The sequence below is a fragment of the Elephantulus edwardii genome, unplaced genomic scaffold, assembly GCF_000299155.1.
Source record: "Elephantulus edwardii isolate Elephantulus edwardi_28Jun2011 unplaced genomic scaffold, EleEdw1.0 scaffold00008, whole genome shotgun sequence".
Lineage (NCBI taxonomy): Eukaryota > Metazoa > Chordata > Mammalia > Macroscelidea > Macroscelididae > Elephantulus > Elephantulus edwardii.
Window position 1 is genome coordinate 33,917,059 of NW_006399758.1, and position 20,095 is coordinate 33,937,153.

Here is a 20,095-nt window from a genome sequence, read left to right on the forward strand (position 1 = left end):
CCTCCCCCATTTTTACATAGGCCAGATTATTTTTGTTCTAAATTTAAAAAAAAATAATACTTTTTAATTGTTCATCATTAAGGGCATTTGCTAAACTACAAATATGTATAACAAAACCTGATGTGAATGATATTAATGCTACTTTTAGCAAACTGGGCTTCCTTATTAATATGAAAATTTACATTTCCATTTGTATCATGCTTTCAATATGCACTGTAAATTTCATTAAATTAACTTACAATTTTTTTATAACTATGGAACTGACTTCTTAGAATGTAAGTGTGTTACATATTTCACTGCTAAGCACATATGGAAAATATTAGTATACATTTAATTTCCCTAAACAAGTTTTTGTTTTGCCAAAATTTTATTTTTCTACATACTAGAATGTCATTTTATTAAAAATTCACAGCAAAGATGAAATAAAAGCAGTGATCCATTTGATTGAATAGAATCCTTTCCAAATTCTGAATACTATTTGGTTATTATCAATCTTTAATTGCATTTTAAAAAATCCCATTGATGTACCAGGTTGAGTGATTGAGGGTGACCAGTCTTCACACAATAGGAAAATTCCTTAGACACAGAGGTACTATTGCTCTATGAATTTCATTCTAAGTGTATCCTTCAGTAGAGGTATGTAAGAGTATAGTCAGCAGTTTGAAGACAAGGTAAAGAGGCTTCAGACAGAATTCAGGATACCAATCATCTTCCCTCTATCCCCAGGTAAGAACATACATCTGAAACAGGTACGTCTGCTACCAACCCCATAGGGCAAAATAGAACTGCACCAGAAGGTGTCCAAGCTCAGAATATTTACAGATGCAGATTGCCATCTCTTTCTTCAGCTGATGCATTTGAACTATTGACCTTTTTTATTAGCAGCCAGCATTTTAACCATATAGAGATGAAACCAGCTCTCTGGAGCAGTCTATCTTATAAAACCCATTAAGACCCTTCTACCTGTTATATGCAATTGCAGATCTGCAGAAAGAGCCATTTTTTATTTTTACTCTTTGGCAGTCTGGGAAACCAGAGAACTGTATCACTTGCTCCCTTCCCTTCCCATTCTTTGTGCTGGCTAACCACAAAGAAATCTGAAATGCAAGGCTCACAGTGCCCGAACACAGTCCATTCATGACAAAATAGGCAGGGGAGGGAGGCTCAAGTGAGTACGTATTATTTCATCTTAGTACTTTTAACTCCTACCCAACCAGTAAAAACCCAGTGGATGGTTCAATACCACAAAGCAACCTCATCAAGACCAGTTATCTGTCCTTTAGGGAAAGAGATGAGGTTTTTCTTTAGTATTCTTGACAGTAAAAGATAAAAGTAGAGGAATCTTTACGTACACTGATGTCAAGATTACAGCCAAATTCTTCTCACCAAAAAAATTAGATAAAAATGTTACCTGTCAGCTATACTGTCAGGCAACTTTGCTTCTGTTAAAAATTATCTTAGGCTGATAAACTGTATAATGGACAGAAAAAAAATCTCCATGTGATGGGAGGTTCTCGCTTGAGCCTTCTCCACATTCAGAAACTCTTAGCCACGTGCCTTTATAAGGACCCTTTTGCAGAAGATCACTGTAAAGCTTGCTTGAAAGCAAGTCTGGTGTGACGCCACCCTGCTGGCTCCAAGAAGTGATAATTAAGGTCACTGAAGGATTTGTGTCTGCCCCTCAGTAGAACCACCAAGACAATAAGTTATCAGCAGTCCTTGCCTTTCTAAAGCTTCTTTGTACCTACTGTTTACTCTTGGTCAGCAAACATGGTTCCTTGCACACAGAAGGCAGTGGAATTGGTTAGAACAGGAGACTCATTCACTCCAAAGCCTTTGTATCCTAGGCCAAAACACACCAAAACATGCCCTCCTGCTTTTTCTTTTCAATAATATCCAGTCTAAAATACTGTACAGTCAACATTACAGGAGAGCAACCCTATCCTGTGCCGCCTCATCATTTCTGAGCCCATTGTTGTGGTCACTGTGACAGTCCGTCTGGTTGAAGGTCTTCCTCTCTCTTGCTGACACTCCACATTTCCAAGTATGGTGTCCTTCTCCAAGGAATGGCCTCTCCTTGTCTAAACATGTCCAGAGTATGTCAGATGAAGCTTTGTCATCTTTGCCTCTAAGTGGCATTTGGCTGTACTTTCTCCAAGATAGATCTGTTCTTATAGAGTCCATGAGATATTTAGTACTCTTCAACAACAACTTAAAAGCCTCAATTCTCCTGTTGTACTTATTCATTGTCCAGTTGTTAGAAGCATAGTGATGGAAAAGATGATAGTCTGAACCAAACCCACCATAGTATTCAAGCTGGCATCACTGCTTCTCAGTAATATGGGGTCCCTGACAGATTTACCCAGTGCAGTACATCTCCTGATCTCCTGACTGCTTGTAGATCCACCTAAGATGAAATCATTGACAATTTCAATCTCTCCATCTATCATGATGTTGCATATTGGTCCAGTAGTGAGGATGTTTTACTTGTTGAGATGCACTGCATATTGGAGGCTGCATTCTTGATCCTTTGCAGCAAGTGCTTCACATTCTCACTTTAAGCAAGCAAAGTTGGGTCATTTGCAGGTTGTTGAAAATTCATCTCTGATGCTAATCCCACATTTTTCTCCTATGAGTCAGTAGGTATAAAGGAGACCCTGATTCACATCATTTCTGATTTTAAGTCATGAAGTGTTCTCTTGCTTTGTTCACACAATACCCCACTGGTCTTGGTATAGGTTTTGCATAAGCATAATTGTTCTGGGATTGCCATTCTTCTTGACATTAGCCGCAATTTCTTATGAACCACGCAAATGCTTTTGCCCATTACACTCTTCCCATCTTCACAATTCCATGAAGTTGGTGGTTTTTTAAGTGATGTCCACTTTATAAAGTGATAGGAAAATTACTAAGTTCAGTTAGTCTACAACCTAACATTAGCCTAGGTGAAAGACTATGCCATCCAGAGCTTTTAGAATCTCCTAAGATACAGCCCATTAATAAATGCGCATTTTTTCTCACATCTTCAAATACATTTATCTGGTAGGATAGGTAAAATCTTTGAGAGCCTCTGCCTGTGTTAAGAGGCTTAAAAGAAAGGACTATAAACTTGTGACTACACAAGGAAATAAAGATCACCAGCTAGCATAGCAGCTCACATAAAATAGCTAGGTGGGGATTGCACAGAAAATGTGAGGATCCAGGGTTCCAGGAATAGGCCACAGCCCTGATGAAGGGAAAGTGTGAGACCTGGTGAGTCAGAGATACTGAAAGGACTTGAGCACACAGAATCACGGTAACTGGGGACAGCACCGTATCTTGAAAGAGCATCTATTGGTGAGTAAAGGGGAAGATCATGAAGAGGAGCCTTACAAGGGACCCAGCAATCACACTCCTGGGCAACTCCCAGAGAAATGAAAATAGGTCCATTTCATGGTAGCTTTAATACTAATAGGAAAAACGTGAAACTTCCATGATGGTTAAAGAAACTGCTAACAATGAAATACTTAACCAAAAAAAATCCAAACCATTGCCATAGAACTGATGCACAGTTGATGCTTCAGTTGTTGCTAAGTGCCATCGAGTTGTAGACGGCTCATAGCGACCCTATGAACGAAAAACTGTTCGTAGAGTTTCCGGAGGCAAGCCATTTCAGAAGTGGATGCCATTCCTGCTTCCAGGCTTATTTTAATCCAGCAGCTCCACCAAACACTGTCCACTGTGGGTAACCATTCTCACATTTGATACATCAATGTCACAGTGTTTAGCATCACAGCAACCACAAGTTACCTCTGTACAGCAATACAGACCAGTGCCATACCACCTAGAAGAATGCTGCAATAGAAGGTGTAAATGAAAGGTGAGATTGCCCATCTTTCCTTACTCAGAGCAGCTGATAGATTCAATCTATCAGAGAAGCTTTGCCTTTGGATTGGCAGCTCAACTTTCTATGGACTGTGCCACCTACGAAAGCTCCTTGTGTTAATACTGTTGATTATCAAGTCAAAACCTTAGAGCTTACCATCCAGCAGGTTTTCAGAGGTAGTTTTAATCACATGGGAGATTGTCCACCTTTCTCCTACCGAGCAGTTGGTGGCTTTGAACAAGCATGTCTTTGAGTTGGCAGCACAGCTCCTTACCACTAGGCCACCAGAGCCTGCACTAAAAAGGAATGAACTCGATAGAACTAAGCTAGATCTCAAAGGAATTGTAGAGTGAAAAATGCCAACCTCAAAAACCACTTAAAAAAACAAAAAACCACAACAAACCACCACACTTTGATTCCATTTAGAACATTCAAAATTACAGATGATAAAAAAAAAAAAAATGGATTGCCAGGATAGGGAAAAAATGGGACAAGTGTAAAGGAGTAGCACAGAGGATGGACAGTTCAGTAACTTAACTCTTCACATAAAACTGCATAGAACTACACACAAATTGACTATAGGTAAATGGTAAAATCTGAAAAAGGACTGAACTATACCAATACCCATTTCCTGCTTGATGCTGTACTGTAACTGCTGTTGTTAGGTGCTGTCGAGTCCTAGACAACTCAAAGCGACCCTATCAACAAATGGCCTAAGCCCTGTTCATAGAGTTTCTGGAGGCAAGCCATTTCGGAAGTGGATGCCACTTCTTCCAAACTTGTTTTAATCGGGAAGCTCCACCAAACACTGTCCACCATGGGTAACCATTATCACATTTGACACATCAGTGTCTCAGTGTTTAGCATCACAGCAACCACGAGTTACCTCTGTACGGCAAATGGACAGACCAGTGCTAGATTTTAATAATTGGGAGAACTGGAGAAAACGCATACTGTCTCTATTTTTGTAATGTCCTATGAATTTATAATTTCAAAAGTTTTATAAAACTTAAGTCTACAAAGTTAACAGGAGGAAAGAGATGTTCCCATACATAAAAGGCTGTTATTGAAGGACACCTCATTTCACATGGAAACTGTTAAGATGGTTTTAAAGCAAACCTTCCACCTACTCCTATATTCCTATATGGTTACTTGTTAGTGGAAAGAATACCCAGTCAGTCTAAGAAGAAAATTTCCTGTGCAAATAAATACATGTACACACAAAATACAAGAGCACACAAATAAAAAAATACAGCATGCTAATCTGAACTAAGGGAGCTCTGGTGGCTTAATGGTTAAGGAAATGTGCTGCCAATGCAAAGGTGTACGACTCAAATCCACCAGTTCTGCAGGAGAAAGAAGGACAATCTCTTCTCATGTGATTGCTTCTGAAAATCTGTGTGTGGGTCAGTTCTCATTTGGTTCCAACTCCATAGCACACACCACCCCCAATATGAATTAAATATAAGTAACTGCAGATTTTTAAAAAATAAAAATATGTAATAAAATGAAGATGTGAAATGGCTATTAGGTTAAAATAAAACATCTGAGAAATAAAGGCCAAGAGTCTAAGGAAGAATAGACAACCAAAAGTGCAAAAGATACACAAGGAACATATAAGCTAAAATGATGAAACTGCAATAAAGACATTTAAAGACAGACTAATAAATATAGAAGACAAAATCCAACATATATATATAATTGGTAGTTCTGAAAAGAAGTAAAGTGAAATTAATAATTTAAAACTATTGCAGTAGTACTCAAATTGCTATCAATTAGGCAAATCAAGAATGACATCTAAGGGGAAAAAATAATGACAGAATCTACAAAGTAAATGGGCTAGTCTTCTGTGAATTAACTCAATAAAATGCAATGTACACTCTTCGGATTCTGTTTAAGATATTAGACTAGATGTTAGATGATAAAAGAGAACTGTTAGGTTTCTTTCTTTTTTTTTTTTTAGAACTGTTAGGTTTCTTAAGCTATGATTAGATATGTGTGTGTTTAGGATTTCCTTATGCTGAGAATATGCATCCTGAAATATTTAGGGTGAAATTTCATAGGTTCAGAAATATATGCATACACACATCACACACACACACACACACACACACACAGTCATCAAGTTGGTCCAACTCATAATAATCCATCAGTTTTCTGAAGCTGTCATAAGTATGGGTTACACATAAAATTGTAATCTCAACAAGTAAGAAACCAAAAATCCTCACAATAGGCAGTATCATGATAGATGGCCAAAGGATTGAAGTCAGTAATTTCATTTTACATGGATCCATAATCAAACATCCATGGTAATAGCAATCAAAAAATCAAAACGTGTTACATGGGAAAAGTCTTGCTGTTAAAAGTGTTAAGGTGGTATGACCCAACCTTGGCATTTTCAGTTACTTCATCTGCATGTGAAAGTTGGATAATTAGTAAGACCTTCCTTTAAACTGTGGTGGCAAAGAGTATTGAAAACACCACTGACTGTCAAATGGGCAAATCAATCTAAGAAAAAGGGCAACCAGGGTGTTCCTTAGAAGCAGTGATTGAGAGACTTAACCTCATATACTTTTCTACTCTTCTTCAGAGCATGGCATCTAATCAATAAAATCACAATGGAAAGAGACTGCTCATCTTTCTCCCTTGGAGCCACTGGTAGATTTGACCTACTGGAGATGATTCTGGATTAGCCAAATATGGATTATGCCACCAAAGTGCCCTACACTTTATGTGTGTGTGTGTGTGTGTGTGTGTGTGTGTGTATACATATGAATATTTACACACATATAGATGAATTGAACAAAAGATTAAAAATTGTTCAATCGAGTGCTAGGTCTAAAGATTCTGCTCTCTTATTTTTCTTTTTTTTTATTATACTAGTTTATTTACAAAATTTGAATGCATTGTAGAAACCAACACCAAAAACCCATATAATTTGTTTGTAACATCACAACACACAAATCCTTCTGAGGAGACTCCAGATGTGGATACATGGTGATCAGAAAGGCATTGTTCTATTTTTCCTCCTCACTCCCTGACATGGTTCCAGTGTTAAAGGCAAAGTTGATATGAAAATGGTGGATGACATTACATAACTGCCCAATCACTGAGCATCATGGCCTAGCCAGGCTGACGTATCATCTTAACCAACATACTGTTATTGCCAAGTCAAGTATACATCATTAGCGTGCAGAATAGTCAGGTAAGTTTTGTACTACTGTTTCAAATATGTTGAATTAAAAAAGGCAGTGAGTAGACACACTCTCCTTAAAAAGCTTAAAATATACTATCCTTAACTAAGTACACACTCAAAGCACTCCCCATCTGTTTAAAATATTTTCATTTCCATTTAAAATACTGAATTTGGAGTTCTTTCCATCTGTTGTTGTTGTTACGTGCCGTCAAGTCACTTGTGACTCATAGTGACCCTATGTACAACAGCCCTAAACTCTGCTCTGCCCTGTGCCGATCTCGCTGTCTCCAACACACTCATCCTGATTGCCCCAGTCTCCGAATCAATCCACCTCCCAGAGAGCCTTCCCCTCCTGCGCCTGCTCTCCATCCTCCCAAGCATGATGTCCCTCTCCAAGGACCAGTCTATCTTTACAACATTTCCAAAGTATGTCAGACAAAGCCTCAGAATCCTTGCCTCCAAGGAGCAGCCCGGTTTAACCCTCTCGAGGATGAATCTGTTTTCTTTCCATCTACTGCAAGAATACTGAATATTCCAGATCTTAAAAAAAACAAAACACATCCAACTTCCATTTTCTTACCTTCTCATGACCTGACTTCTTATAAATGTTGGTTCCAAGACACATCTTTTAACTATTTTGTACCAAGAACATTTTAACTCGACTTTCACTATTCTCTCTCTCCAAGATCTCAACTTTGAATCAATCCTACTTGAGTGCACCTTCCTCTTCCACAGTCATCTTTTATTGACCTCCCATCCTGTGATAAATCTTCCTTATAAGTTTCATACTTTATAACGCTGGTGTCTCCCAGACGCAGAACAATCGGCCTCTGTACTATGGAGATTATCATTCTTCTGCTCATGCAGCGATGGTTTCTTTTATTATTTGTTAAGAAACCTAGAATATTGTAGAATAATTTATTAAATCTTCACAACATAAAAAAATTTAAAAGGAAAGTGAAAAAGCAGCCACAGACCACTTATAGTAAATGTATTTATAAGTTTATGAAAAGGCGGTGTTTATTAGATATTCAAGTGTTAGCTTCTCTGAACTGTTCTCAATTCTTGAGATTTGAAAGCAATTGAGTAGCTTCATTCTGTATCTAAAATGGAAAAAATATCAATTATAAATAGGTAGTGAAATATTTTGAACAATTTCATAAAGTGGAATATAGTTTCTAAGAGCTTCTGGGTTAGAACATTCTAAAATTAAAATCTGAGAGTGACCAAATAAGAGTTTCGGAGAACCCTTCCATATCAAAACATATCCTTTGCCCTCTATGTTTGCTAAACCTTACATAGTTTATCATACATAATTATTCTGTATTGCAGCAAGTAATTCATAACATTTCTTTGGTAATAGTTACTAAACACTCCCTATACAGAAATTATTACAAATGTCAATCAATATATTTTAAGTGAGTGCTATTTCCTCCTCATATATGTAGATGATCATGTTTTTAAAGGCATTCTTAATTCACTTTTGTACAACAGTGCCTCAGTGGAAACCTCAGTGCCTTCCCTTAGTGAAGATCTTGTACCTGTTTATCTTCCTCTGTGTGTGCTGGATAGTCCTTGGCTTTCATCAGCCAGAAAGCAGCAAGCTTTTTGTTCTGTAGCTTCAAATATGTCTTCCCTAAAAGTAGCAAGTTTTTGCTGTAGAAGTTTGGATCCACTGTATGAACCAAAAATAAAAAAATAAAAAATAAAAAAATATATCTCTCTCACACTGGTTTAATTTTGAAGCCTGAATTCAAATATTAAAATTCAAATTCATGTCAACAAGTGATTAGGCTACTGTAATTTTTTTTATATTCAACTATTCGTATTGCATACAGATATTAATTAAAGAATAATTATCATTTATTAAATGCCTGTTATGTACTAGGCACTGTAATGTAAGTATTTCTACTTTTAATAGGAATTTTATAAAGTACATATTATCTCTATTTTACCAATCAGAAACTGAGATTCCTAAGAGAATGCAAGCTGTTTATGTATCGTGATTTTCTCTTTTCATCTTTTTTCTTCCCTTAATAGTACATGCACTTAATATATACTTGTTTAAGGAATGAGTAAAAGCATGGCCAACTCTCTTATGCATTTGGTCAAGCTAGGAATCAACTTTCTGGTGGTAGTGAGGTTGTTTTCTTAATAATTTTGAATTAAACTGCCTAAATCTCATCTCAAAACAACCCACTGCTATGAAGCAGATTTGAAGTCATAGCACCTCCCTAGGACAGAAGAGGCCTGCTGCATAGGGTTCAAGGCTGTAATCTTCATTAAAGCAGACTGCAACATTGTTCCTCTAGCAAGGGTCAGTTTGAACCACTGAACAAAGCTGAAATACATAGAAGACCACTCCAGAACTGTAGCTCTGAAGCCTCTATCTTGTCCAGGTGATTGCCACTGGATAAAAATGAAAAACTATCCAACAATAACTAATACACAAGACTTTAATAAATATATCAGAGTAAATATCTTTTTTCTTTCAAGTCTATTCTATATTTCTGTATTCACTTAACTATATTAATATATAATATAAAAAAATACTTTACCTTTTTCTGCCCTTTGAAAGTAGCTTAAGGCCTGTTAAAAACAGTCCAAACATAATCAAACAGATTAGAACATACTTAAAATCTAGAATAGTAAAAGCATCTTCTAAGACATCTATCTTTACATAAGTTAATAAATACATCACCTTAAATAATAGTTAACATTTCAGTAAAGTCAGCACAGTTAAAATGAGTAATTATTACGTCGACCAATTCTGCTAGAATACTTGTGTAGAGGAAAAAACATTATCATGTAGTATATACAGCTATTGGTGACTATTCTTAAATCCTAACATTAATGACAACTAGCAAAAATTAGACATAAAAAGAAGTAAATTTATTCAGATAAATAAGCTATGCCAGTGAATTTTATAAAGTCCTTTATAACAAATATCTATCATTAAACATATAAATGTGGCAGGATGCGGCTCTTCTGGCACTTGAACATTGCTCTGCTGCAAAACGCCAACATCTGTGTGGCATGGCAGACCTGGGAGCATCTTCCAGCTCCTGCTTCCCCAGTGGCTGCTAGAGGCTGTGGCTCAACCTAGGCGCACTCACAACCTGGCCAATGACAGAATCACTGCTTGCCAAGTTGAGGCGATGCTGCTTCAACACCCAGCAGCTTCCCCTTCTGTCCAGTGCCAGGAGCACCAATATCGTAGGTACTTTGGAGGAAACACTGCTGTTTAGCTACACCATATGGGATCCCTTATGCTCAAGCGTAAGTCGCAGTTTCTAGAAAGGAACAGAATTCCCTGCTCTGTATTCAGGTACTTAAGGGGAAACACTGCTGTCTGGCCCTTGGCCCTCCAGGCTGCAGACCACGAAGGAAGCAAAAATATACAGGTCCTTCTCAAAACATTGTCGTACTCTGCATCACTATATAGTTACAACAACCTACCATCTACTAAGAAAAGACTCAATTAAGGTCAGGAAAGCAGCAGTCTGCCTCAATCATCATAAAAAAAATAAAAGACAAGCTCTGGAGGCCTAGTGGCAAGAAGCTGCACTGCAATCCCTGAGGTGTGCAGTTCGAATCCACCAGATGCTCTGCTGGAGACAGAGAGACAGTCTCCTCCTGTACCAAAAAAGATCCAATCTGACAGTATACACGCAAAAATAATAATAATAAAAAAATTTTAAAAACCCAAAAGATAAATTTACTCAAAGTTATAATATTTAAATGTATAAACACCTTTATTATTGAACTCCCTACCCAAAACCCTTTTATTATGAATCTATAATTTGCTAATTCTTTTTGTCCTACTTAAACTATTGTCTTTATAAGGAATTTTCCAATGACACAAAAGTTTGTTACAGCACTGTAAGCTGTCTATGCTTTTTCTTAAATGCACTTTTAATAAAGAACATTTCCCAACTGTGTTCTTACATATACAAATGAATATTCTTTGACAATTTGTATACCTTGATGGCTAATGAGCTTTGTCAAATTGATTCTGATTTATAGCAATTTTATGTGATGATGAGAACTGCTCCATAAAATCCTCTTGGCTATAATCATTATGGAGGCAAACTGCCAGGTCTTACTCTGATGAGGACATTGGAAGCTCCAACCTTCAAGTCTGTAGTTCCTAAAGTTGTTGTTATGTGCTATCTGGTCAGAACCAACTCATAGCTGATGCTCCACCTAAGGGATTAGAGGGTGTAAAACATACAGGTGGAGACTGCTCATCTTTCTCATGCAGAGCCGCTGGGGGATTCAAACCATGTGCCTTTGGGCTAGTATCGCAATTCCATTAGGTCACCAGAGCTCCCCCAAGTGCTTATATTATAGCATTCTAGGAAAAAGTAGTTCCTCCTTATGATACAGCTATTCTATTTGCCAATTTCCTTACTCTGCAAATCTTTGTGATGTTGTTAGGTGCCAAGTTGAGTACGATAATCAGCAACCCTATGAACAACAGATCTGAACCCTGTCCTATCCTATACCATCCTCGTTATCTCTGACATACTTGAGCCTTTGCTGCAGTCACTCTGTCAATCGATCTCATAAACAGTCTTCTTCTCTTTCACTAACCCTCTACCTTTCCAAGCACGATGTTCCTCTCCAAGGAAGAGCTTCTCCCAGCAACATGTCCCAAGCATGTGAGATGAAGCTCTGTCATCATTGCCTTCATTGAGCACTCTGGCTGCACTTTCTCTAAGACATCATCTATTTGGGTTTTTCTTTTTACAGTCTATGAGATATTTAGTAGTCCTCTTCAACACCACAGCTCAAAGGTATTAATTTTTCTGTCATCCTTACTCGTTGTCCAGCTTTCAGATGCACAACTTGTCTACAAAACGACATCAATGCTCCTCAGTAATTTGAAGATGTCAATGACAGCAGACTTAATGCAATACATCCCTTGATCTCCTGGCTGTTGGTACCAAGGGTGTTGAATGTGGATCCAAGAAAGATGGAATCGTTGACATGAATCTTTTCTCCATCTATCATCATATTACTTATCAGTCCAGTGGTGAGTTTTTTTTGTGTGTCTTCTTGATTTTGAGATGCAATATATATTGAAGACTAGTCTTTTATCCTCTGCAGTTAAGTGTTTGAAGTCCTCACTTTCAGCAAGCAAGGTTGTGTCATTTGGATAACACAGGTTGTTGATGAGTCTTTGTCTGATCCTGATCCCACACTCTGCAGAATCCAGCTTCTTGAATGATTTGCTCAGTGTAGAGAATGAATAAGTATGGAGAAAGGATACAAGTATGACACGTACCTTTCTTGATCTAAACCATGCCATATTCCCTTGTTATCCTAGGTATAGATTTTCTATAAACATAATAAGTGTTCTGGGATTTCCACTCTTTGCACTGTTAGCCATAATTTGTTATGATCCACACAAATACATTGGCATTACATAAAGGCATTCTTCTTGTATTCTCTGTTTTCAGTCAAGATTCATCTGACATCAACAAAGATATCCCTGGTGCCTTAGCCTCATCTAAACCCAGCTTGAACTTCTGGCAGTTCCCTGTCAGTATACTGGTCCTGCTGGTTTTGAATCATCTTCAGCAATATTTTGCTTAAGTTCCATATTCTGTTGGATCACCTTTATTGGACATGGGAAAAAATACAGATAATTTCCAAGTGTTTACCCAAAAGTGCTTTTCAAATTATATTTTAATGTGAAAAGCAAACCCACTACTATCAAGTGGATTCTGAATCACATTGGTGTATCTCCATCAGGCTTCTTAGGCTGTAAATCTTTATGGGAGGAGACTGCCCATCTTTTCCCCACAGAGTGGCTGGTGGGTACAAACTGCCAATCTTTCAGTAAAGCAGACCAGACAGAACTATGCTACTCAGGATAAGCAGGAGGCCCAAAAAATACGAGAGAAGATGAGCCTTTCATACTTAATTTTTTTTTATTATTTTATTATTTTCTGTGTGCGTGTACCGTCAAATTGGATCTGACTGGTACAGGAGGAGATGGGCCCCCCCCTTCTCTGGCAGAGCATCTGGTGGATTCGAACCACATATCCCTGGGATTGCAGTGCAGCTTCTTGCCACTAGGCCACCAGAGCTCCCCTCATACTTAATTTTTACAGAAAGAACTATGTGATGTTTCTTTATCAATGTCATCACATGCTTCATTTTTTCAGATAAGAAATGTGTAGAATGTTAACTAGTGCATGCTAAGTAATTGCTGCTGTATTTCTTATTCTCCTTTTTTACTTTCATATGATATAGATTTTAAATAGAAAATTAAATGCCAGCAATGACCTACTTCTGCTGGCAAGATACCAGGAATATCAGTCATTTATCTAAAGTAAAAACAAAAGACAAGGCCACTCATCAGTTATGGATAGTAAGCAAAATACTAAACCTCTCGGATCAGACAGTTGAATAGAAGCATCAAAAGTTTGCTCAAAACCCTAACTTTATCAGACTCTAGATGTGTGACACCATATACAGAATGGTGCTATACTTAAGAAAATGGTACAAACCAACAAGAGCATTGCATTACCTCCTCATACGTGGAACTAGGAGGAGTTGCAAACAACATTTTAGCAATTCTTCTTTGATACCAAGGCATCTCAGCAAATGTATAACACCTTTAGAAAAATAAAATAACATTTTTAGATTGCAAATTGTTTACTCTTTTAAAAAACCACAAAAACATGTGGCATCTTCAAATACAGTATAAAAGGAATTTGAACACTAGAACCTGACTTAATAACTATGATTCAATTATCATTATTCCCAGTGTTTACTAAATTGTCTGTAGGCTTGGGAAGGAAGGTATTTCCTTCTCTTCAAGAGTTTAATAAAGGACTGTTAACACTCTTAAAATATTTAGCTTTGCAGCCCACACAAAAGAAGGTGGTCAGCTTGTATCCTAATCCAGCAAACATTTAACACACTGATGTACCCCACATCAGGAAAAGAACGACCTTCGTTGGACATAAGGTTACATAAAAATGGAATGTGAAAGAAGGTGAAATTATATTGTTACTTGGAATTTAGTCAGACCACACTAGCACTAGCACACATCAAAGTATAAAGACCCTCTAAAGGACTACTATTATGACATTTAGATGAATGTAATTTCATGTGGCTTGATAAACAAGGTCAAGAATGGTTTTTCCCAATAAAGGAAAAGATATAACAAAAAGTTATAACACTTTTGAAGTCCGCCTTGTTGTTTTGTTGTTATTGTACCATCGCATTGACTGCGACTCATAGTGACCCTAGGTACAATAGCTCTGAACCCTGCCCTGTCCTGAGCCAGCCTCACTGTCTTCAAAACACCTTCCCCCATTATCTCAGTTTCTGTGTCAATATATCTCTTCCTGGATCTTCCTCTCTTGCACTGTGCCTCTACCCTTTCAAACATGTTTCTAAATTATCTTAATAATAATATTTAATAAGATTACAAATTCCATGTTTTAAAATAATTTACATAGTTTTAAAATTGTATTTATTAATACAACAAAATATTGCACTAAAGATCAGTGAAATATTTAAAAACCTTTTCTTACCAAACACCCATTAGGTGAATTGAAGTAGCATCTTTAGGATTCAGTTCAATTGCTTTCTAAAAAAAAAAAGAGAGAAAACTGATCATATATGTTTTCTGAATATCAAGTGTTTTACTATGTTTGCTGAAGAAGTTATGATTTAATAAAAGGGAAAAAATACAACTTTGCATTTCAATTCTTCAATCATAATGAACACTGACTTTCTTTGAAATTTTTAAATTAACTTCCTTTCACTGTCACTAATAATGTTTACTAAGATCACTATTACAATTAAGGTTGAAAAGGAGTAAATGAAAATGGCTTTGAAAAGTAATAATTTCTAGCTCTCAATGTTACTTTCTTCTAGAAAAATACACAAGAAAGTCCTTTGTAGTCAAGTTAAATAAATACTGAATTGTAAGCATTCTGTCCTAAGAACAAAAAGCACACTTTAGAAATTGTTTTAACTTTCCCATCTGTGTTTATAAAAGGGGGGAAAAAAACCCATTATTTGTTCATGTTGTTGTTGACTGCTATTCAGTTTAAATCAACTCATAGTTGATGTTCCTGTGGGTTTTCAGAGGCAGTTAATTGTACAAGAGAAAATTGCCCACCTTTTCACCAACAGGCCCACTGGTGAATTCGAACCATTAGGTTGGCAGCGCAACTCCTTACTACTAAGCCACCAAAGCTCTGTTTTTATTCACAGAATAGTTACAGAATTTTATATAATGATAAATATATAGAAACAAATCTCCAGAATTTCTATTTACTCTGGAGAAGTTCCATATGAACTTCTATATGAAGTATAAACTACAAAATTCAAAGATTTTTTTTTTACACTTTAAACATTAAAGACTTAAAGAAAGTACTTGCCTTTTATTCACCATGAAGCACTAAAAAAGCTAACCAGTTAAGGCTAATCTCATAAAAATTCAAACACTTTTGAAAAATTAAAATTAAGGCTTTCCAGAATATAATTTTATGTAAATCCACATTTTCTGTCTCTGTTTGAAAAATAAGGTAAAACAAATACAGACTTTTAAAGTATTTATAATGGTAAGAGTATGGTCTCTAAACTCTGACTTCCAGGGTTTAATTACAGCTCGATTCTTCTAACTTGTTTATCTTGATATACTCTATATTCTCATTGAATCTGAGTTTGGAAAAAAAAATCTGAGTTTGCTTTTTATAGATTAGAGAAAACAGTACACCTACTTTATTGATGGTGATAAAATTAAGTGCGCAAATAGCAAGAGGTGTTTAAGCACTGTGGTTGGCACATAACATCTGCCAAGATCATTCTTTTATTTTTTTGAAAGTATCACTCACTCAATTTATTACTAGCCCTGGTGGCAAAATGGTTAAATGCTTTAGTACTAACTAAAAGGTCAGCAGTTTAAACTCATCACTGCTGTGCAGGACAAAGGTGGGGCAATGTGCATCCATAAAGATCCAGCCCAAGAAACCCTATGGGGCAGGTCTACACTGTCTGATAGGGCTGGTGTGTGTCAGCATCGCCTCACTGCACACAACAGCGATTAATGTTGGTAGCAAAGTACCAGTAAAAGCAATAGATGGCATAAAGTCATACCCAGCATAACCAAGCTCCTGCTTTAATAATACAAGAATTAGCACTGACTTAAACTTTACTTCTTAAATACAAAATATGGTAAAATAGAAAATACTTAAATACAGTGATATGATTTATAGTAAAATGTAAAGTACTTAAATATAATGTATACTCTGGGCAACCTTTCCAAACTGAAGTTCTTATAGAAAATAAGCCCTACAAAAAAACTGTATGAGTATTTATTTTTTCAATTCTACAATTGAAGAATTTTTCAAATTCTTCAATTCTTGTTGTGTAAGAAAGTTATCACATACAGTGGATGCTTTGGACATTAGAGTTTAATTCTCTTATAAAATAGGTTGAGATGATATACTCTGAAATAACCTTTCTTTTATAATCCTTCCTGCCATTAGTCTTTCAAAGTAACCCATAGACAATTATCACCTTATGACTATAAAAACTTAATAATGAGATGTGAAATTTAAATAAGCTAAATGAATTTGTTTAGGCCAATGTGGCTGACAGAATGAAAGCTAGCACAAGGAGCTTTTCTCTTGGAATACTTAACTCCTGACAGCCAGCTACTAGACTAGAAAGAGGCCTGGGCTTGACTAGTAAGAGAAATGGAAAGAGATCCTTCTAGATAAAAAGCCATGTTGGACATTCCAGCCCCAGCTGACGGCGCAACTGAATGCAGTCCTATAAATTGCCTCATTTACACCAAGTAGAACAGAAACACCACTGTACTCAGCTGATACAGAGAATTGTGAGAAACAGAAAGTGGTTTATCATAAAGAAATAAGAAAAAAATATATTAGAAAATTGTTGAGTTTAAAAAGTACTTTTTATTGTAGTTGAAATGAAAACTTTCAAAGAACAATGGTTTTTCATTTAACCACTTATTCACACTTTTTTATATTAACTATAACACAACTCTACCCTACCCAATCCCTCCCTGTGATTTTCATGCCCACTGAATAGCATTAACTTTTAAAACATGGATTTTAATAATTTATCAGTACCTCAAAATGTTCCTTGATGATATATGCATTTGCAATTTTAACCTTGATGCCTTCATAATCTCCAACATCACTAATACAGATTGCATACCACTAAAAATAGAGTGGAGGAAAAAGTGTAAGAACAGTCTTCATAATATTCCATTCAACAAAAGGTAAAACTACTTACTCCTCAAGTCATTCTCATGCAATAGAAAGTTATTGAGCATAAAAACTCCATTAAATGTACAGGTATATACAAAAAATCCATTTACTTGCTCCTCCAGGAATTTACGTTTTAGTTACAAGGACAGAGTATGTTTATTAATACATATAATACAAGATCAAAAGTGGTAGATTCTGTAAGAACGTTTATTTTTATACCCAACAAAACATAGTATAATGAGCATAGAAATAATAAGTCATATTTATAGTCTGAATATAAATGTAGTAAAATTTATAAATGGTCATCTATTCTTTTATCTTCTCATCTTGTTACTCTACTGGGAGCTGCCCTCCTCCAACAACTACACTGTTATAGGTAGAACAGCCACAAAGGCGACCAAGTCCCCACATCCATAACTGGACAAACAGACCCCAACAAAACAATCTGAGCTTCCTCTGCCAAAATGAATCTAAGATACTTGAGCTTAAGTCTATGTAGTCTGTGAAACTATAAACACAGCTGAAGTTAAGCTAAGGCATGAAACATGTTTATAATAAAAAATATTTGCAGAGAACAATGAAAAGAGATGATTAATGATGCCTGAGCAATCAACCAACTTTTACCTGAGATCAAAATGTACCATGCCAATGGGTTCTGTAAGATCCAGTTGTTAGACGCTGTGGAATCAACTAGAACTCACAGGAACCCTACGATCAATAGATCTGATTGGTGTCCTATCCTGTTCAACCTCATCATGTCTGATATACTTGAGCCCATTGTTATAGTCATTGTGTCAATTCATCTTGTTGATGGTCTTCCTCTCTTTCGCTGACACTGCACCTCTCCAACAATGATGTCCCTTTCCAAGATCAGCCAGCATGCCCAAAATATTTGAGACAAAGCTTCACCATCCCTGTTTCCAAGAGCACCCTGGCTACACTGTCCACAATAAATAAGTCTTTATTTTTCTGTCAGTCCATGGCATATTCAGTACTCTTCACTACTATCAATCACAACTCAAAGGCATTGATTCTTTTTCTGTCATCCTTAAGCACTGTTCAACTTTCAGAAGCAGTTGAACAAGCAATTCAAAAGATCATGGCTTGAATCAGATGCACTGTGATCTTTAAAATGACATCTTTGCCCCTTAACATCTTAAAAAATCTTCAACAGCAGACTGTCCCAAGGTAATGTATTTTGATTTCTTAACTGCTACTGCCAAGGGTGTTGGTTGTAGATCAAAGCAAGATGGAACTGCTGAAAACAATCTTTTCTCTATCTATCATGTTGCTAATGGTCCGGTGGTGAGGATTTTTATCTTCTTGATGTTCAGATATAACCTATATTGAAGGCTATATCGTCTTTGATCTTTTGCAGCAGACATTTCAAGTCCTCTTCACTTTCAGAAAGCATGAGTATGTCATCTGCATTAACACAGGCTTGATGAGTCCTCCTCCAACCCTGACTGCATATTCTCCTTTATGAAGTCGACCTTTTTTTTTTAAATTGCTTAGCACATGGATTGTACAGATATGGAGAAAGCATACATTGGACATCTTTCTTGATTTTAAAACATGCAGTATTCCCATGTTCTGTTTAGTGGACGACAGCAACACAAGGTCCTATTTTGGTTGTTATGGATTTGTTTTAATCTTCTTCAGCTTCAGTTTGTCAAGCAAATGAGTAACTGATGGTCTATTCCAGTCAGCACCTGGCCTGGTTTTGACTTCTGACACTGACCTTCTCCAATGATTTTTTTTCTGCCCCACAGATGGAGTCAATCTGATTCTTGTGCAGTTCATCAGGTAGGGTTCATGTATATCGTCATCATTTATGTATTTTTTTTAAAAAAAGGAATTTGTAATGAGTAAATCACTGTACAGAATTAAATCATTTGATGATCAGTTTCTTTCACCAAGTCTGTACTTTCCGATTACCAGCCCTTCTTTTTCCCCCAACTTTTGCATTCTAGTCACCAATTATTTAAATGCATCTTAATGCATGTTCAATTTCAGACTGTAAAAGTTAGTAGAAAGCCTCGATGTTGTTTTCTATGATAGTAACCACAAACCATGTTTTTGTCTGAAGGTTTGCAAAAGTTGACAGTTCAAACCACCAGCACAGCAAAAGAAAGGCCTGGCAATCTGCTTCTCTTAAGAATAGCAAGAAAACTCTATGGAGCCGTTCTATGCTGTTACACAATTGGTCATCAGGAGTTAAAATCAACTAGAGGTTAAAAATTTTTATTTGTACTAATTTCTGTGGAATTCTAGTAATTATAATAAAAAGAATTTTCATTAACAGAGCTTCTATTTAGAGCTAGCCTTCACCAAAATATTGTGTAACTTTATATGTTCGTAAAAAAAGTATAACTTACACATACCTCTTTATATAATATACTTGTCTAATCTGATTGAATTTTGTAAAATCAATGACTTACTCATTGCAAATACATTTTATAAAACACACAAACACAGGTTATACACATGGACTTCACCTGATGGTATGCATAGGAATCAGATCGACTACATCTGTGGAAGGAACTGCTGGAGAAGCTCAATATCAGCTGTGAAAACTAGGCCCGGGGCTGATTGTGGAACAGACCACCAATTACTCATATGCAAGTTCAAGCTGAAGCTGAGGAAAATGAGACCAAATCCACAGCAGCCAAAATATGACTTTGATTTCATACCACCTGAATTTCAGAATCATCTCAGGAACAGGTTTGAGGCCTTGAACACTAATGAGCGAAGACCAGATGA

The 20,095-nt window shown here is 36.5% G+C and overlaps 1 protein-coding gene across 1 annotated transcript in view; it reads right to left on the bottom strand.

Moving 5' to 3' along the window:
* Positions 1-8,119: 8,119 nt before the first annotated feature.
* RMDN1 (regulator of microtubule dynamics 1) overlaps positions 8,120-20,095 on the bottom strand; it is a 32,962-nt gene continuing 20,986 nt past the window's right edge. The window contains exons 5-10 of the mRNA XM_006880558.1: positions 17,192-17,281; positions 14,618-14,673; positions 13,603-13,690; positions 9,620-9,650; positions 8,603-8,736; positions 8,120-8,164 (exon numbers count right to left, since the gene is read on the bottom strand). Of these exons, the coding sequence (XP_006880620.1) occupies positions 8,120-8,164; positions 8,603-8,736; positions 9,620-9,650; positions 13,603-13,690; positions 14,618-14,673; positions 17,192-17,281 (444 nt within the window). The remainder of the gene's footprint in view (positions 8,165-8,602; positions 8,737-9,619; positions 9,651-13,602; positions 13,691-14,617; positions 14,674-17,191; positions 17,282-20,095) is intronic.